Raw genomic sequence first — 21,911 nt, forward strand, 5'->3', positions numbered from 1 at the left:
TTTTGGGTAGTTCAGTAAAGCAAAGGCATTATTTAAAGATTTAGTCTGCCACAGCGTGGTATTACGCGCTGGGCACTCAGACTCTGCTGTGATGAGCCTGCTATAAATGTGGTGGGTATTACCTATGGATATTAACCCATTAAGTTTTTGTAAGATGAGAAGCTGGTATGCAGCCATCTGGATGAATAGCTGTGTTATTCCCGCCTGTTCCTTTGGAAGTAGGCACATAGCACAGGCAGCAGGATCGAGCAGTAAGCCGTCACCAGGGTCTCCGAAATTCTCTGCATTACATTCTAGTAATAATACACTAGACTAAATGCAGTAGAGCTAATATTTAATGTTGGCGGAAAAATCCATATCTTAGCACGCAGCTGGAGCTGTTGGCTGGAAGCGGAGAAAAGGTACCAAGGTACGGGATCTCAGTGTATTGGAGGGGAAGGAAAGGAGGTACAAAATTAATCCATGCCAAATTAAAGCAGTGTTTTATTAAATCCCTGAAGAAGAGGCTTTTCCCCATGGGTGTATATATTTTCTGCAGCCCTTTTCCACCGAGTTTGAAACTGGGGGTTTCTCTCGGTTGTGTTTCAGTTGCGGGTGAAACCAGTGAAGGATACGCTTGATGTGATGCTTCTGCCAGTGGTTTCAGGTAGAGCCAGACCAGTGCTGCTCCGAGCGTGCCCTCCGCTTGAAAACCAACATCTCTCCTGTAACGTTGGCTTTCACGTTTTGGGTGTAGGTAGCGTTGCAATTGAAATCCCTGGTAAGCTTGTTCTGGAATGTCACCTGCAGGCACGTTATTATACATGGGGAAGAAGCAGGTCGTTAAGAGGAGATCTTCAGCTAGATGATAAATGTTAAATCGCTGGGAGTATTTTATGTGCAGCAGCTCTGGGGAAATCCCGGCTGCTGGTGCCAGCGCTGGAGGCCGCGTTGGGGTGCTGGGTGAGTGGCAGGGACAGGGACAGGCGAGGGTGCTGCCGCTGGAGGTCGGTGTTGGTCTGCGCGAGGCAGCGGGGAGGTTGCTGGCTTTGAAACTGGATTTGGTGATAATGAGGTGAGCAAAAATGTAGTTTATAGCGAAAATGATGATTGCATCAATCTTAACCGAATTAAATACACGTCTTTTCTGAAGGCCCTTTGGGGAAAATGGTTTTCCCTCTGCTTCCTCCAGAAATGAATAATCACTGTTACCATCTGGAAAATATTATTGTGACTTTTCTCATACGGCTTCCAATTCCTGTGCTTGTTTGCTGCCCTTGTCCTGATTGTACGTAGATCGCTGTGACTCAGACACATCTTTTATAGACCACTCTGTCTTGGTTATCAAAGTTAGGAAGCAAGGAGGTTTTGCCTGACTGGCACTCATACTTCTCTGTGCTGATTTAGTTTTAAAGACCATTTTTATATCATTGTTTCCACACTCTGAACATACAAATCTTGATTTTTAATTGGTAGGGGTTTCTTTTAGTACTGAGATAAATATTACTGTCACTTTGCAGGGTTTTTGCCTTTAATATGACATACCTGTTGTTAATAGGAACAGTGTTAGAGACATGGAATCTGTAATTGTATAAAGTTGTATTACACTGAAACCTGACAAAATTGTTTGCAAAACAAAACTATGATTTCCTATCTACACAAATTAAATTTAAGTGACTGATCTAGGTCTGTAAATCATACTAATGTATTTTCTTATTAAAATAAATACACTAATACAATAATTGTACATGATAATTTTGTATCAGCTTGGTTCTTAGTCTACCTTAATGGCAGAGTCACCCCCTTATAATTGGGATATATATTTGTCCACCTCTTTTTAAAGGTATAAAAATGTATAAAATGCTTTGGAAATTATACTATTGGATAACTTTGTAGTGGCTTAATATCAATGGGAAGGAGACAATCACACTGCCTAACATAGGAAACTAATTTAGGTGACTAATTTAGGAAGTTAATCTTCCTAGTCTCTCCATGGAAGAAGTGAAGAAAGAGGTTCCTGTGTTTTGTGGCTCCCTGGAGGAGCCTAACTGGTGGGCTGAGATTTGGCCCAAGGAAGAGCTCATCTCTTCTGCTGACTTAAGAAGGCGGCCTGGGACATAAACCAGGTAAGTTAGGTGCACAATAGACCCATAGGTCATTTCAGTAATGACCACAGGAATATCACAAAGCAGTTGTCATCTGCAGACTGCCTGCTCATGTGTGTGAAATGACTGGTAACACAGGGCAAGCCTAAAGAACGTACCGCAGTTACAATCAATAGCGGTAATGCAGGTAATCCTCTTAGCAGGGAGGCTGGGGGTTTATTCTGCTCTACCTTTAACGTGCTTTCTTTAGACTGGGGCAAAAATAGTGGCCTGGTGTTTATTGTGTGTACAGCTTTAGAACTTTATTTTCTTTAGCCTTAATTTCAGTCTGCTAACAGAGTGCACACTGATTTGTGTACACTTCTATCAGGCCTAAGAGGTATTACTTCTGACCGTCTCACAAGAACTACATTTGTTTAATATTTCCTTTTATTCATTAATTTTAACAGTGCAGATTTCTGTGGAGAAGAACAGTGATTTATTACTTTCTTTTTTAAAAAAACTTGTATTCTTTGTGTTCCTGGCAGCGGATGAGCTACTTCTAGGGGGGTCTGGAGGATATGAGCAAGATTGAAATCTACAGTCGTTAACACCTCCAGTCAAAATATAAATCAAACAAGGTTGAGAACCTCTGGCTTCAACGTTCATGTCACTATTGCCAACATCATGATTACTGATATGGAAATCTTGCTTTTACAGAATGGACTTCGACGATGAAGATGGGGAGGGGCCCAGCAAATTTTCAAGGTGAGCGTTTACGAAGAGTTGGCCAAATCACTGACTTCTTTCAGTGGAGAAAGACAGCTGTCTCACTACTCGTGTTTTAAAGTCAATACGAATATGGCTGAAGAACTTGCCAACAGCTTGACCTAAATTCTAGTTACTGTTTTTATCGGCTTCCTCTGCAAATTAGGCATCCTGGCAGAAATCTGCCTAATGTAGTTATTGGCTTACAAAGCTGACAGCGTGTGTGTCATAATTTTGCTCTGCAGTTATGTCAAATGAGAAAACTTGTGATTTTTAGCTTATTATTTCAACTGCTGTAGATGAACTTTGGTTATTTGACGTTGCTGAAGTTGTCTTTCTGCCACTGAAAATGAATTTTATTTTGAGTTTATTTCGGATGTTAACCGCTTGTTAAGACAATATGACAGATCCTTGAGGTCTGGATTGTTTTTTTAAGATTAAAGCTCATTAGGTACTATTAGGTGTAACTGAATAGTTAAAATTGCCAAAATAAACGTTAATTAACGTGGACTATTCTAGGCTAGAAATAAAAACAAACATTAAAGCATCATTGCCATTTTTTTCACTTTTCCTTTATTTTTCTGGTCACACTGTTTGCATTTTTTCATTAGAAACCAAGCAGCTGCAGTGGGGGGTAGATACTTTGAGACCTTCAGATAACTGCTGATTATCCAGATTGTAACTGCAGCTCTTTAGCAGCAGCCATGCTGAAACACAGCTATTACCGTAGGGTTTTAACACAATCTTCCTAGTCAGTCTGAAAGATAATTATGCTGAAGATGTGTCGTAACACCATATCATAACCCACTGGACAAGACCAGCAGCACCCCTGTTTAGCTGATGTCATTTACAGAAAGGGTATTCCAGTCTCTCTGGTGTTAAAACTGGTGGTCTGAGGGCTAGTCCTAATGTTTGCTAGAAGATACACATTAAGGGAACAAGATTTGCGATGAATGTGACCTGATCTGTGCCTGCATAAGCGTCAGGGTTTCTAGGCACAGTGGTGGACGTGCCTTGGTCTCTCTCCATCCTGGTCTCAAGCCTTTCAAAGTTTGGTGGTGGGGAAAGCCAACAGTTCCGTTATTTTTATTGGAGAGGTATGCAGTGCTGTGCTTAGACTCAGTTGATTTTAGATGTCAGATCAAAATCTGATATTTAAGCCGTAAATGCTGTAAAACCCCCAGATTGTTCTGCTTTTAGAGAGTACAGAAACCAGTGCAGAGATGCCCAGGGCCATCTTCAGACATCCTCTACTAGTTGTGCCCTCCTTTTAGGACTTTTCCCTTCTCCAAATTGCTCACATGACTGATGCCTCACTTGTCTCAGTCAAAATGATTTGGTTAGCAAAGATTCACTGTTTAAATGTTTAAGCTAACCTAGCTGGCTTTGACTGAAGAAGCATGCGTGCAGAGAGGTCAGCTGGGAGACTGGAAGGGAGAAAAGGGTAGTTGGAGACAATAACACCTTCAGCCCGGCCAACCAGACAAGGATGAGTAGGCAAGCCCCGAGGCAGTGGGAGCACAGGAGGTAGTGGTGCTAGTACCGTACTCCACAGGAGTTAACACGCCTTGCTTCTCAGGGACTTCCAAGCCAGCTCAGGTATCTCTGCATGGCATCTCATCGTCACATGGAGGCGTGTGCATGGACTTCTCACGTGACGGCATGTGGCCATTCCTCATTGAATCTGTCTTTTTGTTTAAAATTTTTTGGGCTCAGTCTGTTCTCTGGGCAGAGTCAAGTGGAATAAAGTGGTGTTTGCACTTGAATGTTTTGAAGGTGCTGGTGTTAAACATAACGTAGAAAGAGATACAGCTCAGGTCTCACTGAAGCTCACTTCAGAGTTTGAATCAGTCTTACCGAGGAAGGAAAATATGAAGCCTCATAGAGGAACTTGCAGAGTTGGGCTGCTTAAAATTAGTTTTAATTCATTTCAGAAGAAAACAAAGGAAAAAGTTAATTATTAGGGTCTTAGAAGAAAAAAGATGCTTAATTATGCTGTATTACCTTGTTAGCTAATATAGGAAAGCATCATAGGCTCTCTGTTGTAATAGATTACATCATTTTGGAAAAGCTAATTGTAATACAAAATATCACTTGACTATTCTTGAGCAGTAATAATCTTCAATTCTAGAAAAGCCATTAGCCTTATTTCTGAAAACCTACATTTTCTGTTTTGGAACAGGCATTTTGGTCTGTCCAAAAGTCAGATCTTTTTCAAAAAAAAATGTCTTTTTGTAACTATTCTATCAAAATCTAATTTCAAAGGATTAGTGTGTTTTTAGGAAAGGAAAAGGAGTAGCAGCATGTCATTTTTTTAGTAAAACGTCCCACTGCTGCCTGTCTCTGGGACAACGCTGCAGAAACAGTGAATCTTTAATCCCACGGAGCAAAAGTCCCATTGATCGGGATTTCCTCCACAGAGTTGCTGCCAGTACACTGCCTGTAGCTGTGTGGGCATGTAACTTCCGTTGATTTGGGTAGGAACGAGGTACCTGTTTACTCCTAGGGATTTAAGGCAGTTTTAATTTCTTTATTTACCCAGCAGTTTCATCTGCCTGGCTGACTTTGGCCGGTCTCCCCAACAGGCGGTACAGTGCCTGTACCTACTAGAGCTGTTTTCTGAAGGCATCCTTATATGATGCATTGCACTTAAGCGCGTGTCTCTGCCCTCCCATGTTATCTGTAGATCATCAGTGCCCTCTGCTGAATGGAGTGAGTTGTGGTTGCAATCTGGAAAAGATACAGCTCTTTCACTTCCAGCACAGCAATGAATATTTCATGGGCTGCTGTCGATAAAAGCTCGGTGGTGTTTTCTGTAATGGTGCTGATTGTTAAGTTTCTCCAAGCAATGAGTGTATGTCAAAGTGTTTGCATAAATCCACTGAAACGTGTCTCCAACTTTTTTAAGTATACAAATGAAGCTTTTGAATCGGCATGGCTTGGAAGTTTCATCAGACTCTACGTTTTCTTTGCTTTATCATTCTCATGCCCTCGTTTTTCTTGCTGTTATTTGTAATAGTTTGCAGTTGTGAACCTCTTGGCTTTCTGCTGTGTGTTGACTGTCATGCAATGCATAACCCTTGGGGATTTACTTACTGTCCTTTGTTTCTAGGTATGATGGTGATCAAATCTCTGGTGATAAGGAAAAGTTTGCAAGGTAGGCGTGTTCTGTAGAGCTCTTCTGCTGAGAGAAAAGAGGGGGATGTTCGTGCCCACAAAATCTCAGTAGGTGTGCCTTAGTTTAGAGAGCTGGTTATTTTGTTTCTAGGTGGGACCATGATCAAAGTACTGCTGTCACAGAAAGGATGGTCAGGTAGGAAAAAGGAAAATCAAATACAGTGTGCCCCCATTTTTATTTTATATGATGCCATTCTGACTGATCAAAAGTTGGGAGGGTTGGCTGATCCAAAAATGCTTAAAATTAGAACTACTAACCCTGGACCTTAAGTGGGTTTGGATCATCTCCTGCAGTATCCTAAAATTTAACATCCCTCCAAAATTTCCATATAAAAACAAAGTTATACATGACAGCAGTAGAACATCATTCTGTATACGTGTTTATGAATGCCAGGGTTCCTAAGGCAAACACTTTTGGAAGAGGCGCACAGCCCCTCTTTTGCTTTTAAGGGTTTCAGTTTGAACTAGTTTCAGGAAAATGTCAGGGGTTTGTTTGCTTGAACGTTTTCACGGCCAGTTGATTAATATGCTATTACTTTTTAGTTTTTATGATCATAGATGAAATGGACTGTTGCATATTCTTCTCTTTCTCCTCAGGAAGTTTTGCAATCTCTTTGGTTACTCTTTATAATGGTTGTTTTCAATGTTCAGGACTACTAAAATACTTTAGTGGCAAACAATGTAATATGTATTTATAAATGTAAAATATATTTTGAATATGTGTGAATATATGTTGAATATGTGTGTTCTTTGTCTCTCTCTTTTTCTGATCACCATTTCTGTGAAAATGCTGAACTTAGAGCAAGCTTTCATCATGTAAAAATGCATTTTTCTTCCCCTTGTCCATATTTTTGTGCATGTATATGCTGAGATGTGCACACGTGTGCTCTTCTGTACAGTGCACTGTCACACGAGCTGTTCTGCTTGTGGATGTGTCTAGGATCCAACTCCCACAGGCACTGTTCCCTCCCACATCTGTGCAGACCCACACAAAGGCTGTTTATCAGCCCTTTGAAATGGAAAGGTTCACTGTTGCAGCGTAATATAGATAGCTACGTAGATAGTGACCTTAACCAAGGGACGCGGGGTAATTTACTGAAGGACCATGGGCTATCATTGCAGGGACCCCTGGCTGGATTTCCTGAATATCAGATGGTAAGCATAGGCATCAGTAAGAATAATAACTCTGCATGTAGCCTTAACAAGTGGTATTTCTGGAGACAGTGCCTCATGCGTATAGCACCGATATGTGCAGGGGCAGGATACACACTGTAAAGCAGGGCAAGCCCATGCAGCCCTCTATTTCAGGAAGCAGCATGCTACAACTCAGATTCTTTCCTGCTTTTTAAGAAAAGGCTCCGTTATTAAAAGTAGCCAAAAAGTATGCCAAACCTAGCTTCTACTTTCATTATCAGCCATAACAGTCAGTTCCAAAGAATGTTGCAGTTTCTTTTAAAGTTATGTTATCATACCGGTCAGTGCTGGTGGACTCTCCAAGCGATCACCTTCCACATCTTGCTGGATCAGCCAGCGAGCCCACAAGAAAATGCCATGCCCAGCTCATTGAAATCAGTGGAAGATGCTGCTTTGACATCTGAAGCATCATGTACCTGTCGTGTACTTGTATTTAGCTGCCACCTGACAGGTACAGTATGGGAAAAATAAGTGCTAGGCACTGAAGTATTCTAGGTCCATTTGGACCATTTCAGATGTATGTGTTGGTGTAATTCCTTAATAGTGATGAAGTAACGGTGACTTACAGTGTGTGAAAACTGAGCTCCTAATCTTCAGCTCTGAAGAATTTTGGTGACTGTCCATTTTGAGAATTCTCAGATCTGACTCGCCACCTCAGTCATACGTTTGCTATAAAGGATGAGAACGTTGGAGCTCAGCCCAAAATGGGGCAGCATCGAGTACTGCATTGTTATTTCCCCGCTGTGCTAGACGGTTCTCAAACATAAATTCTGATCTATGTCTGACAAGCCAGATGTTTACTTGCTGTCTTTCGTACTCATTTTATTTATTTACTGGGGCTTTTTTTGTATGTACTGTTATACCATATATGGTCCCAGTCCTGTAGGCTGATCCTATAGGCATGTAGCGTCCCCTGGCAGGGACACAGGATGTTCCACACAGCGTTACAAGACTGGAGATCTGTGTTGTCATTGAGTAGGGGTTTTTTTTTAAGTCAGAGCTGACACTTACGGCTGACCTGACTCAGCTGTTAGTGAGAGGTTTCCCCTAAAAGAGACCTTTTATAAGCAGATCCAACACCTTGAGCAAGGACTGGAAGCTGTGAGATGCATCATGGCAAATATAGGAGTTTGGCTGGAGCGGGCAGTTGTCAGTTCGTCACATCTTTCTACTTCATTTTTTTTGGCCTTTAAACCAAAGGAGATTAAACTGGTTAAGAGATTAAGGCCAGAAGCCAATAGCTAGAAATATGGTCTCTTTTCACAGCTATGGAGAATCATATTTATCCTTCTGGGGCCTGGATTTTCTGTCTATAAACTGAGGGGTAATAGTACTTAGCTTTGTAAAGCACTTTGCTCTCCTGGGGTGAAACCAGCAAAACAAGTGCAAAGTATTATGATTCGTTACCTCTAATTGAAATTCTTACACTGATCATGTCGGCTTTTCTGTTGATTTGGTGTTTCTTTAAATGTTCAGGGAGAATCATAGTGAAATTGAGAGGCGCAGGAGGAATAAGATGACGCAGTACATCACCGAACTGTCCGATATGGTACCCACTTGTAGCGCGTTGGCTCGTAAGCCCGACAAGTTGACAATTCTTCGAATGGCCGTTTCACACATGAAATCAATGAGGGGCACTGGAAACAAATCTACTGATGGAGCTTACAAGCCTTCGTTTCTTACAGAACAGGTAGATTTTTTTTTTTTGCAAATGTCTGTTTTCTCTGGTTTGTGATCTTAAATGATGTGAGGAAATGCTGAGAGGAGTAAAGTCTCAGGTTGATGCTTCACTGTTATGTAGTAACTGGTACAAGCTACATATCCAAGATGTGAATACAGACGATTTTTTGTGACTGTTTGGACTAGATCTTAACTGTATGACAAATCCGTCTCCCTGAAGCAGCAAAGTGGTCATTCTTATCGTTGAGGTCTGTCCATTTGAAAAGCAAGTCACTTGCTCTCTCTCATCATTGGAAAGGAATTTTTACCTCCAGAACTGGGTTCTTCCCGTCCTAACAAAGATTCTCTAAAATAGGTAAAAATGAATCTGGAATGACCTGCCTCTCCCTGCTTGGTTTAGAGGAAAGTTAAAAACATTGTTTAGTCTTAATGCCTAAGTTCCCGGCAGCTGAACTGGGCAGAGATGAATCCCATCTGTACTGGCTGAGGTACTTCCTTGGCTACATTTTTGATGGAAGAAGGAAGATGCACCCAGTGCTCGAAGGAAAACTGTGTTTAACCGAGTGCACTGGAAATTCCTGCCACCTTCATTGTTTTTGAAGTCCTACGGGTGTAATGTGCATTTTTGTGGTCTGAACGATTTAAGCACTTACACGTGTAAGTTATGGCTAGAGGCAATGCTTCTTTCTATTAGAGAATCAGCAGGGGCTGCTGCCCTCTCGGTGTTCACATCCCTCCTTATTCTGGCTTTCCTGGGGGGACTGTGCCGTTCAGCTGGTTGTTGGTAGGGCAGCCTGGTCGCTTCTCATTGCAACTTTTTGGGTTGTGGGGGTTTTTTTTGTGTTTTGTTTTTTTTTTTTTGAACCCTGCAGAATGACAGAGTTTATCTTCATCTTTGTTAATAAGGTATGCAAAACAGGTCTCATTATTCTCTGTATAGTGTAGCCAGCTACGCAGTGAGGTTTTTTATTTAGTCATTGCTTCAGAATTGATGTGCTTTCTCTACAATAAAGCAGCAGAAGTTGGCAGTCTGTTAAGTGTTTCTTGAGATGAGTTATCCATTTCTTTAGTATAATTTCCAGATTTTGATCCTCACCTTATCAGCTAATGTTTACCACTTGCAAACTTAGCCGTACTGTGCTGTCTAACCTGGAATGGGACTCAGATTGTCCAGAGCTCTCTGTCTGAGTTCTAGATGCAGCATCTTAACAAGCTCTGATGGTCGCTGGAGCCACCAAGCAAAGGCTTTTCGAGCGTGTTTCCCAGGATTTGGGGTGGTAGTTGTCATCCTTTCCCATGAGAGGTTTTCAAGCTCCGTTAAGCAGACGTAGTGTTTCTGTGTGATGCATAGTCAGCTCTTTGCATATGCAATTCAAGGTACTGGGTGTCTAAACCCAGTGTCTGAAAGTGAGGGACAGAAGTACCTTGCTTGAAAGGCCTACGGTCCCTCTTCCAGTCCCCAGGTGGGGTCGGGGCTCTGGGTGCTGCATCTCAGGCGAGTGTGTGGGTGTCTCAGGACAGAAGTACCCAGGATGATGAGCAGGGGACAGTGTAAGGAAAAGGCCAAAGGCAGAGGTGTTCCAGACCCCCTGGATCTCTGAGGCTTCATATTCACCGGTTGGAAAAAGAAAGCAAGAAGCGGTACGGTTTTCTTGCGTAGTGGCTCGGGGCCCCTCATGGGAGGGGAGGCTGGGGCTTGCTGTCCTTGTTCCCATTACACTTTCTGCCTTTTATCCAGTGACTGTTTAATTTACAAACAGAGCTCATCCTGAGGGGAAAAAACCAAACAACCAAACAGCAAACCAGAAAGACTTGTTGGTTTCTTTCCAATTAAATTATTCAAGACGTTTAATTAAGGGATGAGTTTGCTATGTGAGTTATAGCTGTTCATTTCCTCTGTTTGTACTCTGAAGTGACTTTTTATTTTTTTAATGTTAGATGCCTATCACACACTATGCGGTGAGTTTTAGTTACTTAATTTTCCTAAAGAGCATTGAGATCGCTAGATGAAAGGTAATAAAGGAAAACAAAGTGTTGTTTGTTATTAAGATCAGCAATTTATGGCTTGCTGCAAGTTTGGTTGTGTTGTTACCTCAATACTACAGTGAAAATTTCTGCCTAGGTTGTGATCAGCTACTAAGATCGCAAGAAAACAATATTCTTTGACAGTGACAGATGGGTTATTTAATTCCCTTTTCTTGCTGGCATTCTAATCAAATCCTTTCTTTGGAAGGAACTGAAACATCTTATCCTGGAGGCTGCAGATGGGTTCCTGTTTGTAGTTGCAGCTGAGACGGGAAGAGTGATCTACGTATCAGATTCTGTGACTCCTGTGCTGAACCAGCCGCAGTCCGAATGGTTTGGCAGCACTTTGTATGAACAGGTTCATCCAGACGACGTGGAAAAGCTGCGAGAGCAACTATGTACATCTGAAAACTCTATGACAGGTCAGATATGTCTGATGTATGGCTCTGTGTGTTATGGATCCCTGCAGTTTTTCTGGCGTTCAAAACACCTGGTTTAAAAATCTGGTAAAAATGAAATTCAGCAAGATCAAACTGCATTTTCTTGCAGGCAGTGCAGTAATATAAATCGTCTTTTGCATGACGACATTTTGCTTCCTATTTGTTTGACTTCAGTCAAACCACCCTCACGTAGCTCTGCATTCGAACTTCTGGCTTGGTTAGTTTTGGAATCTGGATTCTTTTCAGGCTTGCTCTGGAAATCTAGATTGTTTGCCTTTCGTCCCCAATGAACTTGTGACTTCTTCACAACTATGTGTTTCTTTAGGGCAGTGTTTATTTTGAAGGCAAAAATCATACTTCAGACTTTTCCATTTTCGTATAAGTTCCTTGCCGTTTGCTAACGGGAATCCTGGGGAAAAAATCCAGTGTTGGGCAGCTGACAGTCTGGTGGATTTTAAACGGGAGGCTCGCTCCTGTAGCAGTGGTGTATATTAACCGTAAGTTGACCCCTTATGATTTTGCACATAAAACTAAATCATATTCATATCTTCAGTATAACTCTGGTTTTTACAGTTATTCATGCTCAAGACTGCAAATAGGAAAGTACCCTTGTCGTTAATAGGACATGTGTATGTTAGAGCTATGAGAACTAGCTAAATCCTGTTTTAACTCAAACTTGGAAAGGAGGAAACCCAGCTCTTCTTTTTATTCTTCCACATAGTATGTCTCTAGCTAAAGGAAAAAAGCTAGGCGAAAATATTTTTAACAAAATCCTGATCCGTGCAAAAGTCACGTAATTTCTCCTTGCTTTAGTAATTCAGAATTCTGACCTGGTTTGGTGGTAGTTCTGCTGTGTTTCATAACTCAAAGGACAGGGATCCAATTTTGAGTGAACCTGCACACTGTTTACAGCTTCCACGTCAAAACAGTGCCAAATTCATGATTTCCTGTGGCTTGAATGTGATGTGGTTTTGGCAGAGCTTTCGTGTATTCAAATTGGAAACTCAAAGCAAAATTCTGTGGTGAAAATCCAGATGGATGGAAACCAAGTGAACAGTTAGGGGAACCTGTGCAGAGCAAACCAGCTGAGTTTCATACCACGAGGCTTGCAAAAGAGCACAACCTCTGTTTTTATTATGTAGCATGTAGTACGTTTTAACGCATGTACCATCTTCCTCCAAGAAGCAATTACTCCAGAGCCTCAGTGGACAGTGGTGTTTCAACTTCCAAAAGTGCTCTGTTATGGGGCTTAACCTGCTCAAACTGGAGCAGGACTAGACAAACACAGAGCACTTCTGAAAACCCAGCTCTGTATTTTTTCCAGTTTTAACTGTGTGCTTTTCTTCTACACTGAATTCATCTGTAGCCAGTGGAAAGAGAACTTCAAATAATGGTATTTATAGGCCTAAATCTTTTTCCTGCCTGAGTCCTTTGGAGTTGTCCGATTGACACAGAAGGCCCATAAATCTGCTGTACGTGGTCAGCTGAACATTTTCCAAGTGTGAGGAAAGCATCAGCCCGTTTAGAGCCGGGGTAGCCTGCAGCAGAGGCAGGCTGGATGGAGAAAGGTGCTTTTTAGGGACTGGAGAGCGTCTGTAGTTACAACTGTTCCGAGCAAATGCAAGTAAGAATAGCGCGTAATTGGTCCTAACTGTATGGGGCACAGGGTGTGAGTTTGCCTTTACAAAGTTATTGTGGTTACATGTGCAGTGCAATTTTTTGGCCAGCCATAAGCACAATCGTCGGTCTGTTTCTGAATCAAGCATAGGCATATAGTTGTATGTACACCATCTCTCAGAAGATCATAATAGAACAGATTTTTAAAGTGTCTGCTGCATTTTTCTAGCTTTTTAATAAAGTTAGTGTAAAGAAAGTGACATTGTAATGTAGTCGTGCTTTTTAAGTGGTTTTGTTTTAAAGACGTGACTGGTGAAGTCCATTTAGTTAGTATACTAGTAGTTCTGTCAGTCTGTGGAATATATAGATATACAGAAAGCTCAAGATTTGTTATATTAAGCTTGCATTTCCTTGACCCTGTAAGGAACCATTAAATAAGAGAAGCAGTCTTCTATAAGGACTGTCTGGACTGCATCACTTCGCTTATAAACAACACACAGCAGGACTTTAGTAGTATCGCTGTCGCTCCTTTGAGATACCTTTCTGGGAGCACAGGCCGTATTGAGAGTAGCAGCTTAGTAACAGGTAGGAATAAAATGAAATATTGTAATGAACAGAAATAATGAGTGCCTTAGTGACGTTTTAAAGTAGGCAAATGCGCTTCCTTTAAGTCAGTGTTTATCAAACCATTTGGGCAGCCCCCAAGTCTCTCTTGGCTTTCCAAAGTTGTGTTTCACGCAGAGCAAAGGGCAGCGCAGAGCTTGAAAGAGATGCAAACCACAAGCCAGCTAGCTGCATTTGACATTTTTCCTGCTCAAAGTGAAGTTCACTGTAGGGAGCAGGAAAATCTGCATCTTTTGGTGACCTCTTGCTGTTGAGCACAGGCTCTGCTTGGGGAAAAGAAGAGATTTGCACGTGAAAGTGTAATAATATGTTATGGTTTTTAATTTTGCTCTCTCCCTCATCTTCTCAGGGTCCATTTTCTCAACCCTGTAACCTCCTCCTTCAGCCCTTGAACTGGGGAAACAACGACAGCATCTTGACAAAGGAGAAACTTCATTTGCCTTGTGTCAGATCAGAGCAAAGTCCTTTAGTTGTATTTGTTCTTCCCGTTACAAGCGCTGATCGTTAGTGCTGCATTGCTGGGTTTTTCCCAGCACCTCTTAGCGATCCTGCTACCCAGAGAAGCTGCTCCAGACCCGGAGGACTTGGGAGGCTGCCACTGCCTAAGGAGAGCAACAGAGAACAAGCCGGTGGAGAAAGCAGGCTCCCTCTCACATTTCTGCCCCCAGGAATAAGGCTGGGGCTGGGGCTGCATGAGCGTGTCTTTGGCAGTCGCCCCAGTTTATGCAATCCTCACCTCATCTCACCCTCTCCTTTGGCATTTATGTGGTACTACGATGAGTCACATCAAGGGGGCTGACCCAGCTGACAGCTAAGCTAAGCAAAAAAACCCTTGGTTTTGGTAGAGACAGCTCTTTGCTTGCCCCCCCCCACCCCCCGCCCTTATCATAGGGTTGCTTGAACTTGCTGCTTGGTGTGCTAACACCAAGGAGAAGCGAGGAGTGAATAGTTAAGGATAAGGAGAGATCAAGACTTCAGGAGCAGTAAAAGCCTGTGCCAAATTGAAGTGGCTGTTTAACTATGGCCTAAACCACGTCGTGCATTTGGGGAGTTAATTGCTTGCTCTATTTTTAACTCTCAGGATATGGGGAAGGATGGATAGTTTCTATTCCATTTTATATCCTTGGAGATTTTATTCCCTGGAAATGGAACAATTGTCTGCTTGTTTATTGTACATTAATTGCTAACACATTGTAGCAACAGAAAAGCTGAACTGTGAAGTATATGTATGGCTTGAAATGCTCTAGAAAAGAGAGCAGCTGAGACTTGATGATAGCAACAGATAGTGCTCCCAAGAAGTCTTTGTATGCGTCATGGGCATGATTAATCAGAATAGGGCAGATATTCAGAGTAATAATTTATTTTCCCTCTCTGTTCTTGGAAATCTGCAGATGGGAAAACAAATCACTTCAAATAGGGCTGAAGATCAGATCGTACAGTAGGATCCAGTGGCCCTTAGGATGCACTGGTGAAATTTGATGGATGTTGGGTTCAGAAGCAAGTTCAGGGTTGGAAGTTGTTGAGGGCTCAGTAACACATAACGCGGTGTAATCCTAATGCAAGTGGGAGCCTCTAAACAGCCGCATACAACAAATCTCTGATGGTGCAGAGAACAGCCAAAACTTAGATTTAAGTGCAAAGAAAAACAACTTTTGAAGAATGCCTCTGTTACATTTACCCTCCAAAAAATGATTGAGCAAGTACTGTCCTTCTGTTAAGATCTGGTGTTCCAGAACACTTTGCCAGACTGATTTCTACCAATCTAATTCTCCATAAGCAGTTCATGAAAGAATAGGATGAGGAATATAGGTACCTCTGTATGGTTGCCCAGAAGTACTCCGAGTGATTCCATGGTGTGTCTGAGAGATGCTTGTCAAGGCTGGGAGGTCCCTGTTCCTGCAGCTGGCATCTCCAGTGGTGCAAATGGGAAACACCCGAGTTTATTATGTTCAATTTTGAGCCTCCAAACAGCACATAGTAAGCCAGCTATAACGTCTTTCTTCAGCCTCGCTCTCTATAGCTAAGGCGAGGCAGGGAGCAGCATATGTAATCCCATCCTTGGCACAAAGCCTCCTCGGGACATTCAGGATCAGAAGGAGTCCTTGCAAACTGTTTTAGCTGAGTAGTTAAGGGGTGCTGGAACGGCGAACCTGTGACTGCAAGAAAATGATGAGAACCAGAACCTCTACAGCTTTCATTTTCAAGTGATTTAAAAAAGACTAAGTCAGTTTACTTGCTAGCTGAAAAAAGATTAATTGAGGTTGGTTCTGGACAGGACTTGTATGCCAAGTTTAATCTTGGCATGGTATTTTATTGCCATATTTTGTAAGCACAGAAAAGTAGAACTTTATGATGGAAACGGTGACTGACCACAGCAAAAGTTAAGCTGATAGGTACCTTTTCAGAAGAAAAGACCATTGGGTGACAATTCACTGCGGTTCATGAATATGACGGAAACATCACTCCATGTTACACAAGCAGAGATTTGGATTGGGGATCCCGTCTCATGGAACCTTCAAAGAGTATATGGTCGTGCAATGATGGTTTCAGCATGTGCAGTTTTCTGGCCAACTGCAAAGCTTTCTGTTACTAAGGACGGTTTGTAGACACAACCACAAAATCCAGATGCCGTAGATAGAGTCAAATTGTCTGTAAAAATGAGAAAAATAGTGTTTAACTCAGGAGGGCAGTGCCAGAGACTGGTGGAGAAGCAAAGTTAAGCTTTCCACAGCACTGCGCAGATGGGAAGTGCTCAACAAACGGTAAATAACCATGTGAAAGAGAAGATTAGGAATAACTTCTGTCTACAACAGATACTCTTCCTGAAAATCAGCGCAGGATTTTTTTTGCGCTGTGAGCTGTCTTATACTTCCATGTCAGTTTTCCAACACTGATTCCTGCATGATCTTAGAAGAAAGGAAATTCTTCTCATACGCACAGCCAGCCAGTGAATGCAGATGTGGCTCTTATTCATGACCACTGGTTTGCACGTGACTTCAACGAATGATTTAGGAGAGACTCCAACTGATATGGACGAGAGCTGGATGAGACTCCTATTTGGCTCTTATGTGCAAAATTCTCTGAAGAAATTCAAAGACTAACTTGAGACATGACCAGAAACTCAGCCCTGGCAAATACAATTCTCTTATGCCTTAAATGTCATCATCAGTAACAGTAAAACTCATCTCTAATGAAAAACTAATATATTATCAAAACAGTGGGATGACTTCTGCACTGTATTAGCAAACCAGGGAGCTTCTCCTCATCCAGTTGAAAATTTGATCAGCCTGCTTATTAAAAAAGAAACCCACAACAAAATGGTAAAAAAGTCTATTTTAGGTATTGGTGCCAAAAAATTTATACCAAAATATATTGTGAGGTGCTTTGTCTTCCCTGTGCCTTTTGAAGAAATTAAGATACTTGCCAAAGATGTGAGCTTTTCTACCCAGAGCTCATAACCGTGAAAAAAAAAAAATCTTAAAAAAAACACCAACCAAACTCCTTTTGTTCAGAGAACTGTGTCCTTGCTGAAGCAGTCAACAAAATAAGGAGCTGTAGTAAAGCTCCTTTGGGACTTTGTTCTCTGCCCTTTGGTTCTGAAGAGCACATTTACCAGAGGGTTTTGTATCAGAATGGTATTCTGCGTGTAAAGGGCTGTTTCAGCTGACAGCATTTGATTTCTTTATTTTTCTTTACTTCTGTCTGTGAACTCTTTTAAGTATGTGAACCCTAAAGAACCATCTGTCTCTGAAATGTGCCCAGCCCAGCAGCTTAGGAAGTCAGAGTACAGAGAATTAAAACCAGATCTCGGTATTTTAGATTTTAACATCTAAGGGCACAGGATGACTGACCAACAAGACCATTAGCCTCTGGGCAGGTAGGGCATGACTTGTATAATTTTTTGTTTATAGAGAGAGTTAATAACTACTTGTGCTTTTTATCCCAGGATAAAAGAGTGGGTCATCATCAGCTGTTTTCACGGAATGTCCGTGAAACAAAACAACCTGTAGGGTGAAGACAAGCAGGCACCCAGCGGACAACGCACAGCAAAGTGGGCAAGATGGGGAGGAGAGAAACTTTCCATATACATGATACGAGACATCCTGAAATCTTTTCTGTCTCTGCAGGACTGTCTGAAACTTGACTCTTCATATTTTATGGCTTTTTCCATCTACACACACATACCCACATACCCGCCTCACTTCAGTCTTTAGAAGGGTGGAGGCTGGAGACTGCTGTGCCAGGATTATTGCACCTGCAGTGGAAGGGAACAGAGAGATCTTTGAAAACAGAAGCTTCAAGACTGAGGTTGTCCCCTCTTTTTCATCACATGAATTACTGAAACATACAGCCATGTATAGAATATATATGAGTGATTCGGGTGAACAGAGTATTTCAGGTTTCAGTCTGGTTTTACTGCAGAAAAAGCCAATTTTGGCAAGGCATCTTTTCCTATTTTAAGTGTGAAATCTTGGAAGAGATTTGTCTTGTTGCTGACAACTACCAAATCACCATGTGATACCTGTTTTTCAGCAAAGTTATGTAGTCCCACCGGCATTGCGGAGAGTGAAGAGGATGTTCAGATGTAAGACTTTCCGTACACACCAGCCCGTTGCCTTGCCATTGTTCCAAAGAAAAAATCTGCCCACATTTTTGTGGACTGTTTATTCTCATAGCAGGCAGATCACAGTGCCAGCCAGAGATGGCCTGTGAACTTGGGCAGTGCCAAGCATAGGAATTTGTGGGTTTTCAGCTTTTTTTTTCATCTGGCAGGGTGGTTGTTGTGGACAACAGGATGACCATGAATCAGTAATGTGCCCTTGTGGCCAAGAAGGCCAGTGGCATCCTGGGGTGCATCAAGAAGAGTGTGGCCAGCAGGTCGAGGGAGGTCATCCTCCCCCTCTGCTCTGCCTTGGTGAGGCCGCACCTGGAGCACTGTGTCTCTTATGAAGAAAGGCTGAGGCTGAGGGACTTGGGTCTTTTCAGACTGGAAAAAAAGACGACTGAGGGGGGACCTTGTCAAAGCTTATAAACACTGAAAGGGTGGGTGTCAGGAGGATGGGGCCAGGCTCTTTTCAGTGGTGCCCGGGGACAGGACAAGAGGTCACGGGCACAAACTCGACCATAGGAAGTTCCACCTAAACATGAGGAGGAACTTCTTTCCTTTGAGGGTGGCAGAGCCCTTGCACAGGCTGCCCAGAGAGGTGGTGGAGTCTCCATCTCTGGAGACATTCAGAACCCCCCTGGACGCGTTCCTGTGTGACCTGCTCTGGGTGACCCTGCTCTGGCAGGGGGTTGGACTAGATGATCTCCAGAGGTCCCTTCCAGCCCCTGCCATTCTGTGATTCTGTTTTTACATGTAGGATGGAGGATGTTCTGCTTCCCCCGTCCCCATTCTGTTTGCAAACAAATGGATTAGTGCAGTAGATGTTTAGGAGCAGGAAACAAGGAACCCGTGCCTGTATGGCATCTACATCTTGTCAGTCCCCACCTGTGTGTGCTTAGAAGTGATGCCTAAAACCTCCGTGTCTTCGGCTTCTCTTCTGTCATCGTTTGGTATGATCAAGCACAGTTTACCAACTCCATCTGACAAAATAGCGGGTGAGTGAGAGCCTCACTCTCCTTCTGGAGAGTGAGGCTCTCCAGAAGGAAGACAAGGAAAGTTTTAAATATTCTGTGCATTAAATTACGCATGTGGGACTTTATGTGTCCTTTGCAAGTGGCTTGCCCTGTTTTTCAGTTGAAGTGAATGAAACAAATCCTTCATTCATTTGTGGCTGTGTGACCATGATCTTACAAGGGTAACGTGGAGGGTGGGATTTGGATTTTTGTGTTATGTGAGAGAGAGGACTTTAAGGCCTTAGAGGGCAATTCCTGCCCTTTGACACACTAGACAATACCGAAGAAGTAGCAAAAACCCAGTCTGCTCTCAAAAAATAGGTACTTCCAAATGATCACATTTTAAACGTGTAGTACATTGAATCTTTCTAACTTATGCCAAGAGAATTTTGTTTTGCTTTGGTCTCTAGGGCTGTTCCTGGGGAGAAAAAAAATCCCAAATGTTGGGAGAAGCCAGCTATGTATGAAACAGTTCATAAAGCGACTCCTACACAAATACAGTGACCCACTGGTCTCCCTGCTGCTGAGATGCTCCGTTTGGGTGGATAGTACTGGAAGGAAAACTTGTGATAATAAGTTGCATTTTTTTAAAATTACTTTGGTAATTATAATGGTAGTTTAAAGAGGTCAGTACATGTTTTTACCAAAATAAGGAAGCAGCTTTCGTATAGTGCTCTGAGACAGACTTATTACACCTGATTAGCGTTAGGGAATGATTTAAGGGTGGATTTTCAAGTGTTTGGGCATGCATGTGCAAGTGGGTTTTGCGGTTGTTATTTCTCTTCAGTCTTCGCCATGAATTTCTCACTTGGAAACTGCTGCGTACTTCGGTCTGTTATCACAGATGTTTGACTGGATCATTTTCAGTTGCTGGGTTTCAAGGGTGGTGGGTTTTTTAAATGTTCAATATTTATTCAACCTGCTCTGTTTTGTTAAACATGATGAAATATATGGAGTTAGTGATATTCCACCCCCCCTTTAAAAAATACTCGTGTTTCACAAATAGCTGACCAACTTCTTTGGTTAATACATTGCCAACAAAGCAGTCCGAGCATGCCTTTTGGAGCCTTTTGGCACTTGCCCTGCTTGCAACCCCCTGTAAATCTCAGGTGCTTCACTGCTTTGATGGGAACTCCACAGGTGCTGGGAGGGTCCAGTATTAGCCTTAACATCTGCCCTGCGGATGGCTTTTTAAAGGAAAGCTTTTCCTTTAGCCTAATTTGAATGTTGTGTTGTCTCAATGAAGTTAATACAATGCACTAAAATATTTCATTATTATGTGATGAGGTGTAGCAACAGGCTAGGGGGGCAGAGGGAGCAGTGGTGCCTGGGAGTGATAGTATTCCACCCAAGTGTCCGCTTGCTTCAAAAGGGGAATAATTGACTTATCCCATGCTGCTGTCATCTCTCTCTCCTTAGCTGAAGCTCTGCTATTTCATAATACTGGGACAGCAGAGGCAGGACTTCTATGGTCTTTCATCCTTCCCTGGCCTTCCACCAGGTCGCTGAGACCACGGCACCCACGTGCTCCTCACTGATACCCTGCAAGGGGCTGCACGGAGGGAAAAGCCTCCCCTATGGCAGCACACAGCCAGAGTGGTAACATGGCTCACTCTCAGTTTTCTGTGGTTTGATCTGTTTTATTGTAGTACCTTAGATCTGAACTTCTGTCATCAAACATTCTTTTTTCTGTTTTCATAGTGTAGAGACTTTTGCGTGTAATTCATAAGTGTCTTGAGTCTTCAAAAAGAGGGTTAGAACCTGTAACGATGTTTTGCCGCACAAACCTTATTTTAACTGAACTAAAGGAGTAACCTATAAAAACACCCAGACAGTGTCGCTTGGCCTTTTGTTCTTCTTGCTCTCTCTCCCCCCTTATGTGTTTAAATGTAATTCCGTCCCCAGCAAAATAACTCACAAAGTCATCTTGCAGTCACTATTTCTTTCCTCTAGTGGACTGTTCCATGGTGTGTCACCGGCTCGTGTAGAACGGACCACAGCCAAATTTCAGAACCAGACGATACTAGTATTTACTAATATAGCATATATCCTAGTTATTTGAGTTTTTCTAATGAAGTACAAGTAATACAGAATGCCAGGAGCTGAAGCTTTTTTGGCAGAAGTGTTTTTCAGTGAAGCTTCCTGCTGAGCATTCAAATGAAACAAATAGGTTCATTTAAAAGCTACTTACAACCTTTATATATTGATTTATTATGCAGCTGTGAGTGGTAAAAGAATAAATTACATATTGCAGAGTTATTTTGGATAGCTGTCCTGTCACGGGAGTCTCTGCTGATGGTGCTTTGGAGTAACTGTTTCTGGGGTTTTCCATCCTTTTTCTAGTTATAGAAAGTCTGTTCTGTCTTTTGAGGAGCTTTTTGTGTCTTGGATCACTGGCTGGCCTTAGTATGATCATTTTCTCCAGCTCAGGCTTTCCTTCAAATACACCTGATAACTGTAACAGAAGTGCTACCCCAACTGCCCAGCTCATGGAACCGTGAGCTTGGTGATACTTAATTGTTTAGTGACTGAGCCTGAAGGTCCCTGCAGAGATCAGAACGTGGCTGTGTCAGAACTTATACAAACCTATGGCAAGATAAAGCTGCTGCTGCTAAAGTTTGAACGGGCAATGCAAGGATGAAAAAAGAGAGAATCATCATCCCGCTTTATAGGCAGGGAACTGGAAATGGAGATAGATGATGTT

General features: G+C 42.3%; 1 protein-coding gene across 4 annotated transcripts in view; it reads left to right on the forward strand.

Moving 5' to 3' along the window:
* Positions 1-21,911, forward strand: part of ARNT2 (aryl hydrocarbon receptor nuclear translocator 2) — a 108,119-nt gene that overhangs the window by 29,126 nt on the left and 57,082 nt on the right. For 2 of the 4 annotated variants that reach the window (XM_074599864.1, XM_074599865.1), the window contains exons 3-6: positions 2,784-2,831; positions 5,944-5,988; positions 8,679-8,892; positions 11,116-11,329. In XM_074599864.1, the coding sequence (XP_074455965.1) occupies positions 2,784-2,831; positions 5,944-5,988; positions 8,679-8,892; positions 11,116-11,329 (521 nt within the window). The remainder of the gene's footprint in view (positions 1-2,783; positions 2,832-5,943; positions 5,989-8,678; positions 8,893-11,115; positions 11,330-21,911) is intronic. The other 2 variants (XM_074599866.1, XM_074599867.1) reach the window with 1 other exon arrangement.

This window comes from Larus michahellis, chromosome 9, assembly GCF_964199755.1.
Source record: "Larus michahellis chromosome 9, bLarMic1.1, whole genome shotgun sequence".
Classification (NCBI taxonomy): Eukaryota; Metazoa; Chordata; class Aves; order Charadriiformes; family Laridae; genus Larus; species Larus michahellis.